The sequence below is a fragment of the Bicyclus anynana genome, chromosome 27 (genome assembly GCF_947172395.1).
Source record: "Bicyclus anynana chromosome 27, ilBicAnyn1.1, whole genome shotgun sequence".
In the NCBI taxonomy this organism is placed as follows: domain Eukaryota; kingdom Metazoa; phylum Arthropoda; class Insecta; order Lepidoptera; family Nymphalidae; genus Bicyclus; species Bicyclus anynana.
Window position 1 is genome coordinate 3432659 of NC_069109.1, and position 24425 is coordinate 3457083.

Genomic DNA, 24425 nt, shown 5'->3' on the forward strand with positions numbered 1-24425 from the left:
ATTTAATAAGAGTGTTCATGACATGAATCAGGCAGAAGTCGATTTACAAATCAAAGTTCATGATTTTGGAACGTGCTTAGATACCGTTTAAGGGAACGTGCATTGTCACCTTGTACTGTCACCTCACGTCAAAGTCAGTGTCATATTTTTAATTTGACGTCTACATCTGCAAATCAAAAATCAAAATAAAAATAATCAATTGAATTCAATAAGTTGTATTTTGTTAGAATAATTGTGGCTTGTGTGTTCGATTTAATTAATAATATAAATTCGTAACACCTTACCATAATTAGTATGTAATAAAATGAGTGAACATATGGAGGGGCAATCCGGTTACAGTTTACATGAAAAAATGGCCAGAACTAATGACAAATTATGTATTACTTGTCTTAAAAAAAACACACCATTGGTGAACTTGGGCTCTTGTGAGCATGCAGATATACTGGTTAACTTATTGGAAATAAAGGTAAATAGTGTCTATACTTTATTCTTGTACGCTTCTATGTGATAGTCTAAATTAGTTTTAGATGAGTTCCTTTGGAGCCTTGAGACTAAAAAGACTTAGGGTAGCCAGAAGTTCAAAACAACAAAAACATACTTAATGTGAAGTGTCCTCCATATGAAAAAAAGAGTTTGCTAGAATTATCATAGTTTAGTTTAGTTTTAAAATGACAGACAGAAAAATTAATAAACAATTTCTATCCTTATTTTACACAATAAGAGCGAAATTGTTTGGTTTGTATTGTTTGGTTGGATCTATCAACCATTTTTTAGAATTATACCTTGAAAAATGGCTGAATTATTTTATATTTTTAAAACAAGTTTTGTATGCTTCCCATAGAACTTGATGAATGATGGACTTTGTTACTTTACTTTTTTAGTCTGTTTTTGATATTTACCAAAATGAGTATAGCAGTGTGAATAAAGGTCACAGACAGTTCATGATTCAATGAATCTTTAGTTTTAAATTTACAATTTATTTTAACCAATAAAACTTGAAGACATATTTTTATTTTTCAGATGTTCCAACTGAACAATGTAATATGCCACTGGTGCCATAACATACTGAAGAAAATTAATGATTTCAAATTGCAAGCAATGGATAGCTACACTGTACTGAACAATGGGGTAATCAATATTTTTGTTATAGTTTCAAAATCTAATGTTAAACAGTGATATTTTATACTATAGATATTGTAGTAATGTAACCAGTATTATTATTTTTTTTCATTTGCGTACTTAGTAATGTAGGTACTTAGGTAAGCACCTACATTACAAATAGATAGTTTATTCCAAAGATGTAACATATTAGTACATTATTTTCAAACATAGCAGTAATATGGTGATTGGAACCATCCCATTAAGTTTGCAGTATTGCTACTGTAACTTGTGACGGGCGGCCCCGCTCTTCCATAATATATAGTAGACTAGTACATTTGATATAAATAATCATTAATTAAATTACTAATAATATACAAAAGTGCATGTGTTTGTGTTTGTGAGTGGTTTGTGTGTGTTGTGTTTGAGTGGTGTGTGTGAGTGTGTACATGAGCATGCGAGTTTGTGCAAGTTTTTATATTCCGATTTATGCTACACTTGATGCAAAAGGTTTTCGGCTTAATCATAGTCAAGGTTAAGTAACCAATCTGTAAGAATTTTTTTGCAGTTAAAAATGTAAGCAGTGATATTTTATACTATAGATATTGTAGTAGATACTTTCCACTCTTTTCTTTCTTAAAAGAAATACTCAGTATCTTATTGCCTGATCCAGGATTCAAACCTAGAACCTTGTGATCCAAATCCACAGGCTAACCTCTAGATCAGAAGGCAGTTAAATCTTTAAATTACTCATATTATGTAATAAAGTAATAATTTCTTATTCACAGTTAAGGGACACTGCAAACAACTACCCACAAAATTTAGAACTTTCAAAAATAGAACTGCAATCAACCATCAACTCGCAGCCAATAGAATTTAAGACCACAGACCATACAGTCAAGAAAGAAATCATTGAATTCGGACACAAAATTGAAATAAAAATTGAGCCACTCAATTTTTCTGAACAAGAAAGCTATTTGCCATTAGTGGAGATCGCTAAAAAAATTAAATCTAATAAAAATTCTCATTTAGTTGGCAACATTGTTACACAGAGTAATGCAACAACAGATCTATCAGCACAGAAAAAACAGCCACAGAGTATTGTGAAAACAGATAGATTGCAGATTAAAAAGCAACAGCCACAGAGTAGTGTGAAAACGGATAAATCACAGAGTAAAAAACAAAGGCAGGGTAAGAAAAAAACAGAGAAATCAACAAAGCCACAGATGAAAAAGCCCAGAGAGGTGAATGGGATGTGTTATGATGACAAAATTACGATCATAGTTTTGTCTGAAAAAGAAATGTTGGATGAACGGAAAATGGACGGTCTTACTAGAAGATATCTAAAACTACCCTACAAATGTGAGAAATGTATCACATCTTTCAATCATGAATTGATGTTGGATGAACATAATGAGAAAAAACATAAAAAGGCAAGTTATATACGTATCTCGTTAACAGAAATAGACAAATCTCAATTCAACCAATAGGGTGCAACTAGATATATCGCTATCTCTATCATTGCGTTGGTAGAGTACAAAAGACTGGGACAACTCCGCGGTCATTGGACTATATTTTGTCCATTCTCTACACTTGGTGGCATGTTAGCACTACATTGAGCGTAACTTGCAATCAAGTGACGCATCTCGTGTAGAGAAGTAGACAAATCTCAACCAATAGTATTGCTATCTTTTTCATTGTGCTTCGACGAAAGAGATAATTATGACAAGGATAACTCCGCCACCATTTGTCGATATTTTGTCTATTTCCCTACACTTGGTGACATGTTAGCACTACAGTGAGCGTAACTTACAACCAAATGACGTATATCGTATAGAGAAATAGGCAAATCTCAACCAATAGGGCGCTATCGCTATCTCTTTCATTGCGTTTTCAAGATAGAGATGGAACTGAGGCTACTCCGCCGCCATTAGATTATATTTTGTCTATTTCTCTACATTTGGTGGCATTTTAGCACTACAGTGAGCGTAACTTGCGACCAAATGACCCTTTTCGTGTAGAGAAATAGATAATATTATTTTGTCTATTTCTCAAATCTCAACCAATAGGGTTGCAACTAGAAATATCGCTATCTCTTTCAATGTGTTTTGACAAAAGATATGGAACTAAGACTACTCCGTCTCCATTAGATTATATTTTGTCAATTTCTCTACATTTGGTCACATGTTAGCACTACAGTGTATATTAATTGTTGATATATTTTGTAGGAAGAAGGAAGTTTTGTGTGCAACATCTGCGAATCTGTTTTCAACAAAAAGTTATCATTCGAAGAACATTACAAACGACATTATAGGAGGTATGTGTTGTCAAAATTACACCCATTTTTACTTGCTGATAAAGCAGCTTTCCATTGGTTCATCATCATCATCATATCAGCCGATGGAGTCAATTACAGGACATTGCCTAAATAGGTGTATGTTGCCCCGCAGCATACACTATGTACGTCTCAATACCTACGCCTGAAAAGTGAAAGGTGCGCAACCGAGGTGCAGCAAGCCGCATGTGCACATTATTGGCGGCAGCGCACGGTGAAATGCAACGCTGTCATTCGTTCATCGAATTTTAATGCCTATATTTTTTTCATACCGGGGGCTATATATGAAATATCCATTCTTAAGGAGTTAATTCTAAAAAATTTTACTCATTGATAACATAACTCTCCATTGGTGAAATAAATTTCGGCCTAGTAATAGTTTTGGAGTTGATTCCTGACAAACAAATAATCAAAGCTTATCTCTTTATAATGTCACTTAAGTTTAACTATAAATTTTGACGGCCTCCGTGGCGCAGTGGTATGCGCGGTGGATTTAAAAAACGGATGTCCTGGGTTCGGTCCCCAGCTGGTCCGATTGAGATTTTCGTAATTGGTCCAGGTCTGGCTGGTGGGAGGCTTCGGCCGTGGCTAGTTACCACCCTACCGACAAAGACGGTATGATGCCATGTACAAACTGAAAGGAGTGTGGATTTTCATCCTCCTAAGAAATTAACCCGCTTCTATCTTAGACTGCATCATCACTTACCATCAGGTGAGATTGTAGTCAAGGGCTACAATCTCACCTGATGATTACTGACAAAGACCGCCAAGCGATTTAGCGTTCCGGTACGATGTTGTGTAGAAACCGAAAGGAGTGTGGATTTTCATCCTCCTAAGAAATTAACCCGCTTGTATCTTAGATTGCATCATCACTTACCATCAGGTGAGATTGTAGTCAAGGGTTAATTTGCGAATAATAAAAAAAAAACTATATTTTTTGTCTGTCTATAGATACGAATGCATAGAGTGCAAACGGAGATTTAACAATGTATTCCCAGCACTGAAACACTACAAGGAATCGCATGGCAATGTCGATATGAACTTTAAATGTAAATTATGTGATTTTACTACAGAGTAAGTATAAATTGAACTATAAACCCAACGATGTTTTATAGTATAGATATGTTATTTGCCTACAAAATCACCGCAACATATGATCTGAATTTAGCTTATATAAAATTCAAAATTCATTTATTTCATGTAGGCTCTCTGTCTGCCTGCAATAGGGATGATGACAGTTTTTTAAATTGTATATAAATTAAGAGTATGCTAATAGTAAAGCAATTTTGTAAAAGTAACAGGGTATCTGCGATCATTACTTTCGGAGCTACAGGGATTTAAAGGGTCAGATTTGCGGCGCTGCCGCGGATCCCTGAAAAACACTCCATACAAAATGGTACGATTTAGTGACGTCATTGGCTCGCTGATTGTTAGGTTTTTATGGGCGTTCATACAAAATTACTAATATCTTTGTTATTTGTGCGTTTATGTTTATAGTTCATTTATTAAAAAATGTCACATTTAATGTAAGGAAGCTAAAATTGTATGAATTTTCATCTAATTACGATAAAATATTTTTAATAGATTTTGAAATTTTATAATGTCATTTATTTTGCAAATATCCACACAATCTGTTTATGTATAAATTAGTTAACATTGGCCTTATTTACCCGAATGTATCATAAAAATCAATATATTCAAACCTAGTCATCATCCCCATGCCGGAGGGTGTGGGTTCAATATTTGTCCGAAATAAGATGATGACCCTACGAGCAAGAGTCGTGATAGCCCAGTGGACATGACCTCTGCCTTCAATTCCAGAGGGTGTGGGTTCGAATCCAGTCCGGGGCATGCACCTCCAACTTGTCAGTTGTGTGCATTTTAAGAAATTAAATATCACGTGTCTCAAACGGTGAAGGAAAACATCGTGAGGAAACCTGTGTGTGTAAAGTCTGCCAATCCGCTTGGGCCAGCGTGGTGGACTATTGTCCTAACCCGTCTCATTCTGAAAGGAGACTCGTGCTCAACAGTGAGCCAAATATGTGTTGTAATGATGATGATGACCCTAGCGCAAGTCTTACAAAAATCAATCGCTTGTGGGTTGATACCGCCGCGCCCCTATGTAACCGGTGATACCTAAATTTTTTTTACTGTGTAGCTTAACGCACGATGTTCAGAAATGTCATTTTGGACTGCACTGTTGACTGTATTTTTAGTGAGTGAGATGAAAATAAAATTTCTTGTAGATCCTACCGAAGTCTACGATACCATAGAGACAAACACCTCAGAGACAAAGTAGAGTGCGAGCAATGTGGCAACACCTTTGTGGATGCTAATGGTCTACGCGTGCATATGTTGTAAGACATTTTATAAATATACTTTTGACGGCCTCCGTGGCGCAGTGCGGTCCTGGGTTCGATCCCCGGCAGGGCCGATTGAGGTTTTCTTAATTGGTCCAGGTCTGGCTGGTGGGAGGCTTCGGCCGAGTTACCACTCTATCGGCAAAGACGTACCGCCAAGCGATTTAGCGTCCCGATACGATGTCGTGTAGAAACCGAAAGGGGTGTGGATTTTCATACTACTCCTAACAAGTTAACCCGCTTCCATCTTAGATAGCATCATCACTTACCATCAGGTGAGATTGTAGTCAAGGGCTAACTTGTAAAGAATTAAAAAAAATACACTTCATCCATTTACCCGAAAAGGTCAAATATGATTTCAAAAATTATATTTTCAACAAATTAAGTAATGCAAATATTTATAACTATAAAGACTATTTTCAACAAAAATATGACTAATTGTAATATTTGACATTTTTTTTAATTTTTTTTGTATTGTAATTTTGTTTCTTTTTTGTAATTTAGGTATTGTTCCATTGTCACTAGTTTCATTAATATTTTGCGCGCACGGCAAAACATGTTCGGATCGAATAATTGTATATTTAATTTTATAACAAATGTTTAAAGCAAATAAATAAATTATTATAAACAGATGGGTGAAGGTCGTTTCTAATTCGGATCTTCCACTATTACAGAAACGTCCACAAGCTATCCAACCGCATCTACTCGTGCGATCCGTGCGGCAAAGTGTACAACAACATTCAGAGTCTCAACGCACACATCAGACTAACGCACAAACAAACTAGCGCCCCCTACTGCGTCACTTGCGACCTGAGCTTTCGTACCGAGGCGGGGCTAAAACACCATCTAAAGCACACAGCTGCACACGTCTCCGAAGACGCCAAGAAGTAAGTTAGCAAATATTGCATACAGTAGCAAGGGATTCTTAGAAGGAAGCGGGTGATTCAACAATATAAATCATGTGTCTGAAGACGCCAAGAAGTAAGTTAGCAAATATTGCATACAGTAGCAAGGGATTCTTAGAACGAAGCGAGTGATTCAACAATAGAATCCCTCATACTAAACGCACACATCAGACTAACGCACAAACAAACCAGCGCCCCCTACTGCGTCACTTGTAAGTAAGTTACCACTTATTGTATACTGTAGCAAGAGATTATAAAAGAGAAGCAAGTGATTTAACCAAACAAATCCTCAGGAAGCACATGTCTCTGAAGATGCCAAGAAGTAAGTTACCACTTATTGCTTACTGTCGCAAAGGATTCTAAGAGAGAAGCGAGTGATTAACAATACAAATCCTCATGAAGCACACGAAGCGAGAGATTTAACAATAGATACATTCATAAAACACACCGTAGCCCATGTCTTCGAAGACGCCAAAAAGTAAGTTAGCAAATATTGCATACTATAGCGAGTGATTTAACAATAGAATCCGTCTGAAGGACACATCAACTCATGTCTCCGAAGACGCCAAGAAGTAAGTTAGCAAATTGCATAGTAGTTACATTTTGAAGCGAAAAATCTTAAGAACGAAATGAGTGATTCATCTACTGAATCTTTCATTCTGAATGAAAAAACATGTCTTGTTAAGACGCCAAAAAGCAAGTTACCACATATTGCTTACTGTAGCAAGGGATTCTAAGAACGAAGCGAGTGATTCAACTGTAGAATCCCTCACATTCACAGCACATATCACAACAAGGTACGTTAGCAAATATTACATACTGAAGCGAGTATTTCAACAATGGAATCCGTCTGAAGGATACAGTAGCACATGTCTCAGAAGAAGCCAAGAAATAAGTATGCATATATTGCATACTGTAGCGAAGGATTCTAAGAACGATGTGAATGATTCAACAATATAAACCCTCATGAATTACACCGCACCTGACTCTGAAGAAACCAAGAAGTAACTTAGTAAATATTACATATTGTAGCGGGATTCTTAGAGCAAAGCGAGTTATTCAACAATGGAAGTCATCAAGAAGCACACAGGAACACATACCAACGAAAACAAGAATAAGTAAATTAACACATATTGCATAGTAATTGTTTACTGCAGCAAAGGATTCTTAGAACAAAGCGAGTGATTCAACAATATAATTTCTCATAGTCTGAACACTCATATCATTATAGGTGACTTGCGACCCACCGAGAAGTAAATTATCCGATCAATAGGTATTTTGTTACATAAAGCTGCATAATTTTTCCATGAAGGATCTTAAAAACGAAGCACGTGGTTCATAATAGAATCCTTTATATGAAATGACACACATTCTCTTTACACTAAAGCGAGGGAAATGTTGCCTGCGTTGATTTGACACTATATTATAACTAGTAGATGCCGCGCGGTTTAATCCACGTGGTTCCCGTTCCCGTAGGAATACGGGGATAACATATAGCCTTCTTCGATAAATGGGCTATCTAACACTGAAAGAATTTTTCAAATCGGACCAGTGGTTTCTGAGATTAGCGCGTTCAATCAAACAAACAAACTCTTCAGCTTTATAATATTAGTATAGATTGTTAATAATATTGTTTTCAGGTTTTCATGTACAGAATGTGATACAAAGTTCACAACGAAGCGACAACTGCAGGAACACGTGGACTGGGTACATCGCAACTGTACGACTCACACGTGCAGCAAATGTTCTAAGGTAATCTATATTTTCAGCAGACTCAGAAGTGGATTACAAAAATAAAAAAAAACCAATGTCGAACAAAGGTTACAATATATATGTCAGGACAACTTATTAACAAATCAAACTGTAACCAAAATAAGATTCTAGAATGGCAGAGAATGACCTTGAGTGGAGTCACGCACTTGTAAACGTTGTGTGTAGGGTTAAAAGTAACTTTGACAGTTAACAAAGACTTCCCTTTTCCACTCAAGTCACTCTCCCCGCCTATCCCAAGTAACCCATAAAGAATTACACAACAAGAGATGTGGACGGCTCCTGTATACCAGATTGTTTTCTCAATTCTCTGCGTGTGTGAAGTCTGCCAATCCGCATTGGGCCAGCGTGGTGGACTATTGGCCAAACCCCTCTCAATTTGCGAGGAGACTCGAGCTCAGCAATGAGCCGAATTTGGTTTGATGGTGATGATGATGTAAATTAAAGAAAAATCAACTTTATTGCAGATATTCAAGAACGAAAAGAACATGAAACGTCATATATTGTTTGTCCATGACAAGGTGCGACCGCCACGAAACAAAATATGCGACCACTGCGGTAGAGGATTTACTGTGAGTATAAAAACTTTCTTTAATCTATATCTATCTATATCTGTACTTATAATAAAACTGGTCGAATTTTATACATTTATTCGCAATTTGAGTTTTTACTTATACCATTTCTAACACCAAACGTTAGCGTGGCATAACGGACGACAGCGCCATCTAGAATCTATACTTGTAATACGAATTTTATACATTTTCTACATTCTGTACATTGAAAATATTTTGAAATTTTTTTTGGGGGCATCATATAATCGATACTGAAGCTAAAAATTTTTTTTTTTGATTTTTTGTCCGTTTGTCTCTCTGTTCGTGTTTTTTTGTTATTCGGGCATCACGCTGAAACTGCTGAATGAATTCAAATGAAACTTGGCACGGTTTAATACCATATTACGGAGAAAGTTATACAATACCTTATAATGCTTTTGACGACCTTCGTGGCGCAGTGGTATGCGCGGTGGATTTATAAGACGGAGGTCCTGGGTTCGATCCCCGGCTGGGCCGATTGAGATTTTTTTAATTGGTCCAGGTCTGGCTGGTGGGAGGCTACGGCCGTGGCTAGTTACCACCCTACCGGCAAAGACGTACCGCCAAGCGATATAGCGTTCCGGTACGATGCCGTGTAGAAACTGAAAGGGGTGTGGATTTTCATCCTCCTCCGAACCAGTTAGCCCGCTTCCATCTTAGATTGCATCATCACTTACCATCAGGTGAGATTGTAGTCAAGGGCTAACTTGTAAAGAACAAAAAAAAAAAAATGCAAAAATAGAATCTATCTAGATGACGCTAGTAGTACTCTATGCCACGGTAACGTTTGTTGTTACAAATGGTATAAGTAAAATCTCAAATTGAGAATAAATGTATAGAATTCGACCAGTTTTATTATAAGTATAGATAGACATTAGACATAGATATAAATTGACTACGAAAATATTTCTTTTCACAGTCCACTCAAACCCTGATCTCTCACATCCGCACGCACACCGGCGAGAGACCATTTAATTGCACACACTGCGCCGCCACCTTCGCACACAGCGCCGCGCTCTACACGCACAACAAGCTGTTACACAAGCGGTAGCTGGTAATGGAACCTTAGCTGAAAGATAACAAATGAAACTTCGCTGGAAACTGTCAAAATGTTGATAAAAGATGACCTCTGAACTTCGCTGTAACCTGTCAAAATTTACCTAAAATATGGCATCTAAAACTTTGTGGGAACAACAACTTAGCTAAAAAATTACCTCGGGAAATTTACTGGAACCTTACACAACTTAGCTAAAAGATGACCGCGTTAACTTCGCTGGAACCTAACACAACTTAGCTAAAAGATGACCTCGGGAACATCGCTGGAACCTGACTCAACTTAGCTAAAAGATGACTTCGCTGGAACGTGACAGAATTTAACTAACAGATGGCACCTAGAACTTTGTGGAAACCAGTCACAATTTAAGAAAAAAATGTCAAATGAAACATCGCTGGAACCTGTCAAAATTTTGCTAAAATATGACAAATGACACTTCGCTGTAACCTGACACAACTTAGCTAAAATATGACCTTTGAAAATTCGCTGGAATCTATCATAACTTAACTAAAAATGACAAATGAAACTTCTCTGGAACCTGTCACAACTTAAATAAAGGATTACTCCCGGAAACTCTCACAGCTTAGCTAAAATATGACACCCAAAACGTTGTGGGATCCTGTATCAGATTAGCTAAAAGATGACCTCGGGAAATTCGCTGAAAGCTGCCATTACTTAAATAAAAGATCACTCCCGGAACATTGCTGGAGCCTCTTACAGCATATCTAAAATATGACACCTAGAACTAATTTACTGTAGCCTGCCATAATTTAGCTAAAGATGGCAAACGACACTTCGCTGGAACCTGACACAGATTTAGCTAAAAGATGGCCTCTAGAACTTAGCTGGAATCTGTCTATATTTAGCTAAAATATGGCACCTAAAACTTTGAGGCAACTTGTTACAACTTTGAGGCACCTCATACACGTGTCATAATAAACAGTGGGGATTTAACTTTAGATTGGGACGAATTATTCGAGAGGGAAGCTACAAAACAACAAGCATTAACTGCCTGTCTTGTATACGCCAGTATCTTTATTCCGGCAATGGTCGTCATGTATCACAGGACATTCTCGGCCCGGAACATATTGAAGCTTGTATCTGCGCAAACCATTCGTGTGGAATAGGCGGCCTCAATAAATGGACGGCGCTAAACTACGAGATTGATTGTGCCGAAAGGGGAGATTCAATACTTCGAGATGAAGGCTCAGCAATACAAGAAAATGAGTCAGGATTGGTGGATGCAGCTAGTGAAACCGATGAGCATAAGATACGAAAACGACTTTTGGAACGGAAATAAAGTATCACGCAAAAACGGGAAAATTTTACATGGACGGCAAAACGATAATAACTCAAATGTCGGTAGAAAAAAATTGGTTGCCTGTAAAGTCGGTATACGGGCGAAAGTTTTACGTGACAACGACTTTGAGTGGTAAAATAATTTTAATGTGAATATTCATAATTTGAACCGGCGTGTATGCCTATCTCTCTCACTCTCTCTCTCTCGCTCTGTCTGTCTCGCTCTTAGGCGGGCTAACTGTGCTCGAGTGGAAGGGACGCGTGCCTTTCACTTTTTATGTCTGTCTCTCTCGCTCTTAGGCTAACCATGCCCGAGTGGAAGGGACGCGTGCCTCTCACTCGCTCTCATTGTGAGCGCATAACGTGAGCGGAGCGTAACGCAGTTTCTTGAAGTGTCACCCGGCAATCCAATTTATAAGACGTTGTCACGTCAAAATAGCACTGCTTATGCCCGAAATGCAGATATCATTTTACTTCTGTGCGAAAATAGTGCTTTCACAGTATCCGAAGCTATGGAAATGCTTGCAAGATCGCCTGAAGGCATTGAATTTATATGCAGCAAACAATACACGGAAAGGATCAAAAACTGTATACACATTGCAAGAATTTTGGTATTTCAAGAACCGTTAAAACAGCTATTTGAACGTGCAAAGGCAAAGTTTCACAGCCAGAAATGATGACGGACGAGTTTCAGGATAATTCATATAAAACTTTAATTAATATTTTTTAGAATAACGGACTAGATATTGCACACTTTGCGAAAATTACATTTATGCATTTGCAAGGAAAGACGGGAAAGAATAATAACTTGTTCTTTTTCGGAGTTCCATCAACGGGAAAAACAATGATTTGGCGGCCGCGTGGCGCAGTGGGTAGTGACCCTGCTTTCTGCATCCACGGCCGTGGGTTCGATTCCCACAACTGGAAAATATTTGTGTGATGAACATGGGTTTTTTCCAGTGATGTGTGTATTTATACATTATATAAGTATTTATATGTAGTATATAATTGTATATTAATATTATAATATCAACTATCTTGGCACCCATAACACAAGCTACTCTGTATGCTTACTTTGGGGCTAGATAGTGATGTGTATCGTTTAAGTATATTTATTTATTTAAAAAAATGATCATGTCATCATTAATAGGATGTCAGTTTAACTTTTGTAGATTGACAGGCTTGACTCCAAATTCAAGTTTTAACTTTAGTAACCTGTTACACAGCATCGCTTGCTTTATGGATGAATGTAAGATGTATGTAATTCACATTTCTGGGAGTGAAATCAGAGCTAAGAACATGTCGTGCTCTTACTCTGTGTATGCCTTTCCATAGGAGTAAATTTTACAAGTGTTCATTTGTTGTACGTGCTATTAAGCTATGGAATGCACTCCCAGTCGACATTCGGAAATCCAAATCCCTTGATATGTTTAAAAATCCGTTAAGACATATTATCTTAGTCACTAGTTACATATTTTATTTTATTAGAATATTTATCATACGACATAATGATATATTATATATATTAGTTTATTTTATGATATTTATAATTATTGTATAATTTGTGTATTATGGTTTATGTATTAGTGTGTAGTTATTTGTATGTATGTATATGTACATTATTATTACGTACACACCACCTACAGTTGTCCTAATAAGTTCCTAAGCCTAAGGTTGCCTGGAAGAGATCGCTACTAAGCGATAAGGCCGCCTTTTGTATTCTACTTTTTCTTATGTTTCTGTTTTGCTTGTTTTCTTTTATTTTTTGTGGTGTACAAATAAATAGTATTAAATAAAATAAATAAATAAGTTGTCAGAAAATCAATTTGAGCAATGGAAGTTGTTGGCCAATCGAGTCGAATGCCGATGTCGACGGACGTGAAATACGAGGATCGTTGTGACATTAAAAAGTGTATTCTGTATACGAGTAGCAATTATCCAATCGAAATGTATTGTGAGCCTTCATTGCACAAAAAAAGTGTATTCGTGCGATATTTGGATGTCTCCCTACTGATTCATGTAGGCCTCTATTTAAAAAAATGGAAGTTTTAACTCTGCCTTGCCTGTATATATTTCAATTAGCGCTTGTTAAATCTAATATGAATCTGTTTGTTGAAAGGCACAGGACCAAAGCAATAGAAACTTAAGACATCCCCAAAAATTAGTCTTGGGCAGATTTCCAGAAAAATTTGAAGAAGAAATTCAAAAGGCGGACGAAGATTTCATCGAAGAGGTACAAGAACACGCACCGGAGATCACTTACGACGGAGTAGCAAAGTGGTTGGCGATAGGAGGAATCGGGACAAAGCTGGTATTGGAAAAATACGTCGGAGTGATTTATCCACGAATAAGCGAACAAGACAAGGACGGCAGCATGGAAGTACCGGGAAATTTAAATTCGGTTATTGGCGGAGGAGTTCAAAACAGCAGGCACATCATTTTGAATTTAAAAAAAAAATTACATTTGCATTAACTTCAACAAAGGCAGACTATACAAAATCATTGTCTGAATTGACTTACAATACTTACATACACAGTTTACCGTGGCAAAATATATTTTTTTATTTAACGGAAAAGGAGTACGAAGATATGACAAAGGTATTCCACACAGCGTCGGTTAAAAAGGTGGGAGTAAAGATTACAAATTTGGGAAACCGAACTCCGTTTTTGACAGCAACGAGCGCGGTCAACTACGCAAACGCAAACTCACAGACGACGATAGGCATTTGGGAAAATATGGAAAAATTGGCACCGGTGCAAATGGGGAACTCCATCACGCCAGACACGCGATACGGCACCTAAAACTTTGAGGCAACTTGTTACAACTTAGCACAAAAATTAACTCCACACAGCACAAAGCGCCGCGCTCTACACGCACAACAAGCTGTTACACAAGCGGTAGCTGCTACCTGGAACCTTAGCTGAAAGATAACAAATGAAACTTCGCTGGTAACTGTCAAAATGTTGCTAAAAGATGACCTCTAGAACTTCGCTGGAATTTGTCAAATGTTACCTAAGATATGGCACCTATAACTTTGTGGGAACCTGACACAACTTAGCTAAAAGATGACCTCTAGAACTTCGCTGGAACCTGTCAAAATTTACAAACTTTGTGGGAACAACAACTTAGCTAAAAAATAAACCTCGGGAAATTTACTGGAACCTGACACAACTTAGCTAAAAGATGACCGCGCTAACTTCGCTGGAACCTAACACAACTTAGCTAAAAGATGACCTCGGGAACATCGCTGGAACCTGACACAACTTAGCTAAAAGATGACCGCGCTAACTTCGCTGGAACCTAACACAACTTAGCTAAAAGATGACCTCGGGAACATCGCTGGAACCTGACACAACTTAGCTAAAAGATGACCGCGCTAACTTCGCTGGAACCTAACACAACTTAGCTAAAAGATGACCTCGGGAACATCGCTGGAACCTGACACAACTTAGCTAAAAGATGACCTCGGGAACTTCGCTGGAACCTGACACAATTTAGCTAACAGATGGCACCTATAACTTTGTGGGAACCTCTCACAATTTAGGAAAAAGATGTCAAATGAAACTTCGCTGGAAGCTGTCGTAATTTGGCTAATATGACAATTAAACTTCCACCGCGCTTACTACTGCACCACGGAGGCCGTCAAAGACATATTAAGAAAAATAAAGAATATTTGCCATATCTTTTAAATATGACCAATATTCCCCTCCAACTAGTCGACAAAGACTGTGCTAGGAGTGGGTACGACAATAGACCAACGGGGCGGAGATCGAACACCACCCCTCGGTAATAAGTCCGACCGTTCTTACCACTGAGCTAGAGGCCCTGTATTATGTATGTACTTAAATAAACTCTCTAAATATACTATTTCTTTATAAATAAACTATTCGATGTACTTTGTATTTATATATAGAAGTCATTTTAATTCAATAAAACAAATTAAAACAATTATATGATTTTTTATTATTCCACTTTATCAAAATCTGCATCTCCTAATAAAAGATGATCGTATAACAAAAGCTTAAAGACTTCTTTAAGTCCTTAACACTTGGCGGTGTATATGACCCGGTGGTCGATTGAACGACGAAATTCATAGACATTCGGAGGTATTGGAGGTATTCGGAATTATTCGAATAAAAGGCCGCCTGAAAGATGACTAATAAGTAAGTAAGTAAGTATTAGTCATCTTTCAGCTATTTTTCAGTAGGTTCCAGCAATGTTTCAGGAGTCATCCTTCAGCTAAGCCGTGACAGGTTTCAGCGAAGTTCCCAAGGTCATCTTTCAGCTAATTTGTGTCAGGTTCCAGCGAAGTTCCCGAGGTCATCTTTCAGCTAATTTGTGTCAGGTTCCAGCGAAGTTCCCGAGGTCATCCTTCAGCTAATTTGTGTCAGGTTCCAGCGAAGTTCCCGAGGTCATCTTTCAGCTAATTTGTGTCAGGTTCCAGCCAGTCATCTTTCAGCTAATTTGTGTCAGGTTCCAGCGAAGTTCCCGAGGTCATCTTTCAGCTAATTTGTGTCAGGTTCCAGCGAAGTTCCCGAGGTCATCTTTCAGCTAATTTGTGTCAGGTTCCAGCCAGTCATCTTTCAGCTAATTTGTGTCAGGTTCCAGCCAGTCATCTTTCAGCTAATTTGTGTCAGGTTCCAGCCAGTCATCTTTCAGCTAATTTGTGTCAGGTTCCAGCGAAGTTCCCGAGGTCATCTTTCAGCTAATTTGTGTCAGGTTCCAGCCAGTCATCTTTCAGCTAATTTGTGTCAGGTTCCAGCGAAGTTCCCGAGGTCATCTTTCAGCTAATTTGTGTCAGGTTCCAGCCAGTCATCTTTCAGCTAATTTGTGTCAGGTTCCAGCGAAGTTCCCGAGGTCATCTTTCAGCTAATTTGTGTCAGGTTCCAGCGAAGTTCCCGAGGTCATCTTTCAGCTAATTTGTGTCAGGTTCCAGCGAAGTTCCCGAGGTCATCTTTCAGCTAATTTGTGTCAGGTTCCAGCGAAGTTCCCGAGGTCATCTTTCAGCTAATTTGTGTCAGGTTCCAGCGAAGTTCCCGAGGTCATCTTTCAGCTAATTTGTGTCAGGTTCCAGCGAAGTTCCCGAGGTCATCTTTCAGCTAATTTGTGTCAGGTTCCAGCCAGTCATCTTTCAGCTAATTTGTAACTAGTGCAAGCAATGTTCTAGGAGTCATCTTTCAGCTAATTTGTGTCAGGTTCCAGCGAGTCATCTTTCAGCTAATTTGTGACTAGTTCCAGCAATGTTCTAGGAGTCATCTTTCAGCTAATTTGTGTCAGGTTCCAGCGAGTCATCTGTTAACTAATTTGTGTCAGGTTCCAGAGAAGCAGCAAGTCATCTTTCAGTTAATTTGTGACTTGTTCCAGAAGTCATTTTTAGCTGAGCTGTGTCAGGTTCCAGAAGTCATCTTTCAGCTAATTTGTGTCAGGGTCCAACAATGTTCCAGGAGTCAACCTTCAGCTAAGCCGTGACAAGTTCCAGCGGAGTTCTCGAGGTCGTCTTTAAGCGAAGTTCTCGAGGGTATCTTTCAGCTAATTTGTGACTAGTTCCAGCAATGTTTCAGGAGTCATCTTTGTCAGGTTCCAGCACCAGCTATGATCTTGGTGTCATCTTTGTCAGGTTCCAGCATCAGCTACCGCTTGTGTAACAGCTTGTTATGCGTGTAGAGCGCGGCGCTGTGTGCGAAGGTGGCGGCGCAGTGCGTACACTGTAGCGGACGCTCACCCGTGTGTGTGCGGATGTGGGTTATTAATATATGGCTGGACTGAAACAATTATTGAATAGTTAGTAATGTTAACTAATTAGGTATTTTACTATCCAAAATAAAATATTTGCTATTTTGTTTATACGCTGACACAAATTAGCCTCAATAGCTCAACGGTAAGAGTGGTTGGACTCATCACCCCCGTTGGTCTATTGTCGTACCCACTCCTAGCACAGTCTTTCCCAACTAGTTGGAGGGGAATGAGAATATTGGTCATATATAAAAAAAATAACAATTATTTAAAAAAAAAAATTATACAGAAAAAAAATATCAAAAAATTATGTTTTATACACAGAGTAAATATCATACTCAGTGAGTCTTTACAAGCAGCTTAGTGAAGCCGGTGAAACCCACAAAAAACCAAACGTCACGCGTCTTGACTTCCGCATATACAAACTTATTCCAAAATTTAACACTAACAACAGTTACGTAAATTAATTTATAATCACTTTAGTTTTTGAAATATTATAAAACATAAGACGCCATTTTTCTTGAATAATATTGAATGTCAGTGCGACGGTTCGTGTCGTACTGACTCCAGAATGTATTCGCTTTTTAATTTTGTATTTGGAGCGGCTACGACACCGCCGTGTTCCATACGCCCCATCTGCCTATAGTTCTTAATCTGTTGTTCTATACTTGGACAATTAAGGATCAGGAGTTTGAAATCCATAATTGGCTACCGTACTTAACTAAAGAGCTAAGATAGCCCAGCACCTCTGCCTTCGATTCGGAGGGTGTGGGTTCGAATCCGGTCCCGGCCATGCACCTCCAACTTTTCAGTTGTGTGCATTTTAAGGAATTAAATGTCACGTGTCTTAAACGGTGCCGCATTGGGCCAGCGTGGTGCACTATTATCCTAATCCCTCTCATTCTGAGAGGAGACTCGTGCTCAAAAGTGAGCCGAATATGGGTTGAAGATACTCACAGTAAATCCTCTACCGCAGTGGTCACATATCTTATTCCTTGGCGGTCGCACCTTGTCGTGTACGAACAACATGTGTCGTTTCAAGTTTCTGTCGTTTTTGAATGACTGCAATAGATGAAATAGAAAAAGATTATTTAAAAAATGTCTATGATTTAGGGATGGGCAAGTAGATAAAATATATCGATATTTTTCAATCAGTATCGATACTTATTTTCTAAAAATATCGCCATTTCGATATATCGATATTTTTTGCCCATTAGAAGACTACCTATATAATAAAATTTATTTATTTATTTATTAAGGAAAATCAACCGCTAATACATTAAATTCATGCTTACATTTAATTAGATTGATAAATTAGGTTAATGCTTAGCTATTAAAAGATTTTCACAACTTTCACAATTTTTAGATATTATGTACACTTCTTAGTTATAGATATCCATTAATTCATAGGTACAATAAACTCTAAGATATCAAGTATATACTATACATAGAGAAAACAATTATAATCTAAGTAATATGTAAGTCGAAGTAAAATATATCGATATATATCGTATCGAAATTTTTCAAATGTATCGATACGTATTTTCTAAAAATATCGATATTTTATGCCCAAGAGAAGACTACTTATATGTTAAAATATATCAATATATATCGTATCGATATTTTTCAAGTGCATCGTAATATATTTTCTAAAAATATTGATATTTTGTGGCCAAGAGATTTTTTTTTCAAACTAAATTACTATTATCTTTGTTAATTGTGCGTTTATGTTTATAGTACATTTATTGTAAAATGTCACATTTAATGTAAGGAAGCTAAAACTGTATGAATTTTCATCTAATTACGATAAAAAAAATTAATAGATTTTGAAATTTTATAATCAATAAAATATAATTTATAAAGCAAAGATTATCTGGATATTTGCAAAATATCCAGATAATCTTTGTTTTTTATGTATAAATTAGTTAACATTAACCTTATTTACCCGAATGTATCATAAAAATCAATATATTCAAATCTAGTCATCATCCCCATTCTAAAAATGTCGAAGCAAAATTGGCCAATTTTAAGTGAAATTTTCTACATAATTGTGCGTCCTTTTATTATAAGAGGTGAATGATTATATTCTATTCAATAAAAGTAATGACCTAATAACTAATAGTATAGGAATAACCTTAGAACATTTGCCGCACGTGTGAGTGGTACAGTTGCGATGCACCCAGTCCACGTGTTCCTGCAGTTGTCGCTTGGTGCGGAATTTGTCGCTGCATTCGTTGCATGGGAATCTAAAAACATCCATACTATACTATACTATATACTATCTTAATATCATCATCATCTCCTCACCCTTATCCCACTTAAGTGGGGTCGGAAAAATATGTCAATCTTTTCCATTCGTCTCTATTACTCGTCAACTCATCATCCACTCCTTTTACACACACGTCCTCTTTCACACAATCCAACCATCTCTTCTTTGGCCTTCCTCTCCTCTTATGACCTTCCACTTGCACATTCAACATTTTTTATATACTATCTTAATATTTAAATGCGAAAGGTTCATTCATCACGAAATCTTGAAGACTGCTTGACGTATAAAAATGAAATTCGGCAGGGAGGTAGATTATAGTTAGTTAGTAGGTGTCCGCTATGAACGGATTTTGCGATAGGGTTGGATTAAGGAGGTCAAAGGGTGAACGAAGTCGCTGGCGTCCTCTAGTAGTATTTAAAATATTATAAATGTGAAAGTGTGTGTTTGTTTGTTTGTCCGTCTTTCACGGCAAAACGGAGCGACGAATTGACGTGACGTGACCACAATATTTTTGCAGCTTTATCAACTTATACTGTATTTGGTTAAGTATTTTCCGTTGTATCTGTGACTTAATATTAGACTTTTGGTTATTAATTAATAATAAGAAGGCTTATTTCATGACATTTTCCGATACTGTGTTTTAGGAGTTTTAAACAGAACTTCGCTTCGATATTAGAATCCTTCGCTACGGTGTGCAACTATTAATAGTTTTGCAATAAATAAGTATTGCTTTATCAACTTCTCAACGTCTTCAGTAAGGTGTATTTGTGCCTGAGCTAGTGCTTCAAGCTAGCTTCGAACTAGCTAGCTAGAACCACGCGCTTCTATGTTAGAATCCTGTTAATAGCTATTAGAAAATTTGAAAATTCACTTCTTGGTGTTTCTGAAGAATGTACTTCAGGAGTTTGGAGTCCAGCCTTGCTTACATTTTAGAATCCTTTGCTTCGGTATTCAATACTTGCTCGCGACTAAAGATTTGCCAAGAAATAACTGTTGTTTTATAAACTTACCTCTTAGCATCTTCAGTCAGGTGTCTTTCTGTGTGTTTGAGGTGGTGCCTCAAGCCAGCTAAAGTGCCAATACGTGGTTGCGTTTGAAACTCGTCCGTTTCTCGTGCGTTTATTAGATATATGAATGTTTCAGAGGGATTTTACATTGAATCACTCGTATGTATATTGCAATCCTGTTAATTATTAGTAGAACGCTTAGTTCTTGGCGTCTTCAAAGACTGTGTTTCAAGATTGTTGACCTCCGGCTTCGTTCCGATTTTAGAATCCTTCGCTTCGTTAATAAATTTTTGCAACAAATAACTGTTGCTTTGTCAACTTACCTCTTAGCATCTTCAGTCAGATGTCTTTCTGTGTGTTTGAGGTGGTGCCTCAAGCCAGCTTCGGTGCGGAAGTTAAGGTCGCAGGCAACGCAATACGCGGTTGCGTTTGCGGCGTTCTCGTGCGTTATCCTGACGTGTGCGTTGAGACCCTGCTTGGTGCGGTACACTTTGCCGCAGTAGTTACACGAGTAGATGCGGTTTGATTGTTTGTGGACGTTTCTGGAACATGTGAAATGTTTTGAATTAGAAAAATAATGTTTTTGAATCGATTATTCTTATACACCGTGCTACCGGCCGCGTCTATAATCCGCCGCGACATGTATGTATCCATTACGAGAAACTCTATAGTAATATTAAAAATAAGCTGAAGCACATTCACACGCTATCGAAAAAAAAAATTAAAATTGATGAAAAAACTTCAGAACATCCTGTTTCTTTCTGTTTGGAAAGAAGAAGTCAATGAACTTTAACCTAGTTTCAGAAATTTTGTTGTTTAATACCTACATACCTACTATTTTTGATACACCTAGTCGGCGGCAGTGTCTTTACTAGGGCTGTTAATAAAATATCGATATATCAAAATATCGACATTATCACTTAATAGCGATAAGTATTCATTACTAATATTTTTATGGACGATATATCGATAGTTCGATATTGAAACGTAGATATCGATACTAGATATTTTTAACAAGTTTTAATTTTTTATATCCCTCGCAAATTATTTAAACTAAAACATTATCAAACGTAATCAATTTTACTTTATTTATACTTTATTACGTTTTTCATATTTTAGTTGATTTAATTGCATTTTATCGAAAATGTCACTGAAATAAGTAAAACGTAATGTATTCAGATAGTATACACTACTTTACCCTCAGACAAAACTTTAAACATGTTTAATCGTATTAATTTACTTGTCAATTTAGTTACATAAAAAAAATAGTGAAGTTTAATAAATACTTAATTGTTAAAAGTTTTCATTTAGCCGAAAAATTTATTTTGAAATTATCGATATATCGAGAATCCGATATTTTAAAAAATAGCAAGCCCTAGTCTTTTGCGGTTTCCTTTTTGATAACGCCGCTCGCCGCCTAACCCGTAACTATTGTCGGCAATGTCCAAAAATAGGTACAGGTAAGAAATGTATCTTTCGATCGTTTCTTATAACGCAAGGTGATTGCTTGGGTCTTAATAATTCGATCATTCGGGTCACGGGTCTTTCGTGTTTTGTGTATCGTTACGATTCGACTTAAAGTATGTAGTTACTTGAGTCTTAAACTGAACATCCGTGGGACATGAATCGGAACCCTTTTTTTATTCGTTACAAGTTAGCCATCGACTACAATTTCACCTGACGGTACTGTAGTAAGTGATTATGCAATCTGAAATGGAAACGGACTAACTTATTAGGGGGAGTATTTGAATCCACGGCTTGGCGGTACCTACGTCTTTGTCGGTAGGGTGGTAACGAGCCACGATCGAAGTCTCCCACCAGCCAGGCCTGGACCAAAACACCAATCGGCCCAACCGAGGTTTGAACCCAGGACCTCCGTCTTGTAAATCCACCTCGCACACCACTGCGCCACGAAGGCCGTTAAAATTCCGAACTGATCGGATTTTAGGTTGCTATTCTGTAGAGTGATGTTGTACGACTGACCGACGAGTATTCGATCCAGATAATTGTTACAAGTCCAATTCGGTGTGGTGAACAAAAATCGTTCGCAGATTATTTGAGGCGCTAACGGCCGCGTCACTCGCTCACGCACAAGTACTGATCGGGTATCAGAGATTCGATCAATCGCGATCGACACAGGTCTAGTACGGGTTAACACCCGTAAATAAAATAAAATTTAATTTAAAGAAATAGGTTAAAGTGAATGACCTCAAAGCTCAAAGGGACCGACTGGCTGCCGACGTGACTGCGGCGAGGAGGTAGGTAGATGTTTGAAAATACAGGATGTGTTAAAATAATCGATTTTTGAAAGTTTATTACAATTGTAACTCCTCGAATTGTACTTTGTTTTTTTTTTTAATAACACTGATGGATAATAGACATTGGGTACATTATGTGGGATTTTGGTTTAAGACGAATAACGTAGCGCGGTGTATAGCCCTCAGTATGAAAAAGATATGGGCAGTGAAATTCGATGAACGAATGACAGCGTTAAATTTTTTGTGCGCAACCTATTCTGCGCACCTTTCACCGAACTTTTTTACACGCTAGGGCGCGCCCGCACGCATGTGTACGCTGTTGGCGGGCGCGCACGCCGCAGCCTGCTGCACCTCGGTTGCGCACCTTTCACTTTTCAGGCATAAGTATTGAGACGTACATAGTGTATGCGGGACAACATACACTATTTAGACAGTCGATCTGAAAGAGTAAACTCCATTCGTGCGTCGGAGATGACACACACTTTTTTTTTAATTATGCCACTATATATACACTTGAATTTGTTTGCACAAATGGCGTGGTAATCATATTTTTTGTTGGTCTTTTTTAATCTTACGGAAATAATGCAGTGTTTGCTTTAATAGGATTGTACAGAGCCTTGCTTGTATATGCTACCTTCTGATTATTCTGAAGGCGGTGCCAAGCAAGTGACGTATTAATTAAAGCCGTTTCTGGAAGAACCACAGAAAAAAACCGTCTGAAAATCCTAAAAAGTTTATGGTTTAAATTGAGTTATTGCATTACTGTGTTGACCTTCAAATCCGATGTTATTTGTCGCTTTTTAGTTTTTTTTCTGTGATTTTGAAGTCGGTTGAATTTTTTGCTAACGATATTTTATTTTTCTGTTTTTAGTGAGTCTTAGCATAGTAAACGAAAGCGCATTCATCATTTTAATACAAAACTACTTAACTAATTTTCATTAAAATTAAATGGGTCCAATCTTTTTCAAACACAAAAAGAATTTTCAAAATTGGCTAAGAAATTACGAAGTAATGAGAAAACATTAAAAAACAAAAAAAACGCATCGAATTTAGAACCTCCTCCATTTTTTGAAATCGGTTAATATATACTATCTATACTAATATTATAAAGCTGAAGAGTTTGTTTGTTTGATTGAACGCGCTAATCTCAGGAACTACTGGTCCGATTTGAAAAATTCTTTCAGTGTTAGATAGCCCATTTATCGAAGCAGACTATAGGCTATATATTATCCCCGTATTCCTGCGGGAACGGGAACCACGCGGGTGAAACCGCACCGCGTCAGCTAGTATTAAAACAAATATTATAAAGGTCTCACAACATATGCACGCGCAGACCGCTGGCGTTCACAAAGGTGTTGCCACATTGATCGCACTCTACTTTGTCTCTGCGATGCTTGTCTCTGTGATACCTTAGACTTCGATAGGACCTACAAAATATAACAAATAGTTGAAAATCGAACAAAAAGTAGCATCAAGAAAAATCAATATTATTATTTATATCATTATCAATCCATCTTCGGCTCACTGTTGAGCACGAGTCTCCTCTTAAAATGTGAGGGGCTAGGCCAATAGTACACCACGCAGGCCCAATGCGTGCAAAAAAGTAGCATAAAGAAAAACCAATATTTTAGGATTCATCTTGCGCGTGACAGGTCCATCATTCATCATTATCAACCCATATTCGGCTCACTATTGAGCTCGAGTCTTCTCTCAGAGTGAGAGGGGTTAGGCCAATAGTCCACCACG

General features: G+C 37.5%; 2 protein-coding genes across 2 annotated transcripts in view; one reads left to right on the forward strand and one right to left on the reverse strand.

Moving 5' to 3' along the window:
* Positions 1-125: 125 nt before the first annotated feature.
* LOC112048666 (zinc finger protein 16-like) lies at positions 126-15361 on the forward strand. Its single transcript, XM_052890386.1, has 10 exons — positions 126-466; positions 1021-1128; positions 1887-2535; positions 3331-3415; positions 4385-4507; positions 5680-5790; positions 6468-6680; positions 8339-8450; positions 8936-9040; positions 9978-15361. Exons 1-10 carry the CDS (start codon positions 305-307, stop codon positions 10107-10109), a joined length of 1800 nt encoding a protein of 599 aa, XP_052746346.1. The 5' UTR covers positions 126-304; the 3' UTR covers positions 10110-15361.
* LOC112048689 (zinc finger protein 62 homolog) overlaps positions 15356-24425 on the reverse strand; it is a 33539-nt gene continuing 24469 nt past the window's right edge. The window contains exons 16-20 of the mRNA XM_052890046.1: positions 23996-24106; positions 20745-20963; positions 19280-19391; positions 18103-18207; positions 15356-17174 (exon numbers count right to left, since the gene is read on the reverse strand). Coding sequence (XP_052746006.1) covers positions 17043-17174; positions 18103-18207; positions 19280-19391; positions 20745-20963; positions 23996-24106 — 679 coding nt within the window. The 3' untranslated portion in view covers positions 15356-17042. The remainder of the gene's footprint in view (positions 17175-18102; positions 18208-19279; positions 19392-20744; positions 20964-23995; positions 24107-24425) is intronic.

Excerpts from the sequence above, each read along its gene's own strand:
- LOC112048666 (XM_052890386.1), top strand. The coding sequence starts at position 305 with ATGAGTGAACATATGGAGGGGCAATCCGGTTACAGTTTACATGAAAAA. Across the intron at positions 467-1,020 it reads TTAACTTATTGGAAATAAAG|ATGTTCCAACTGAACAATGT; the intron begins GTAAATAGTGTC and ends TTTATTTTTCAG. Across the intron at positions 3,416-4,384 it reads TACAAACGACATTATAGGAG|ATACGAATGCATAGAGTGCA; the intron begins GTATGTGTTGTC and ends GTCTGTCTATAG.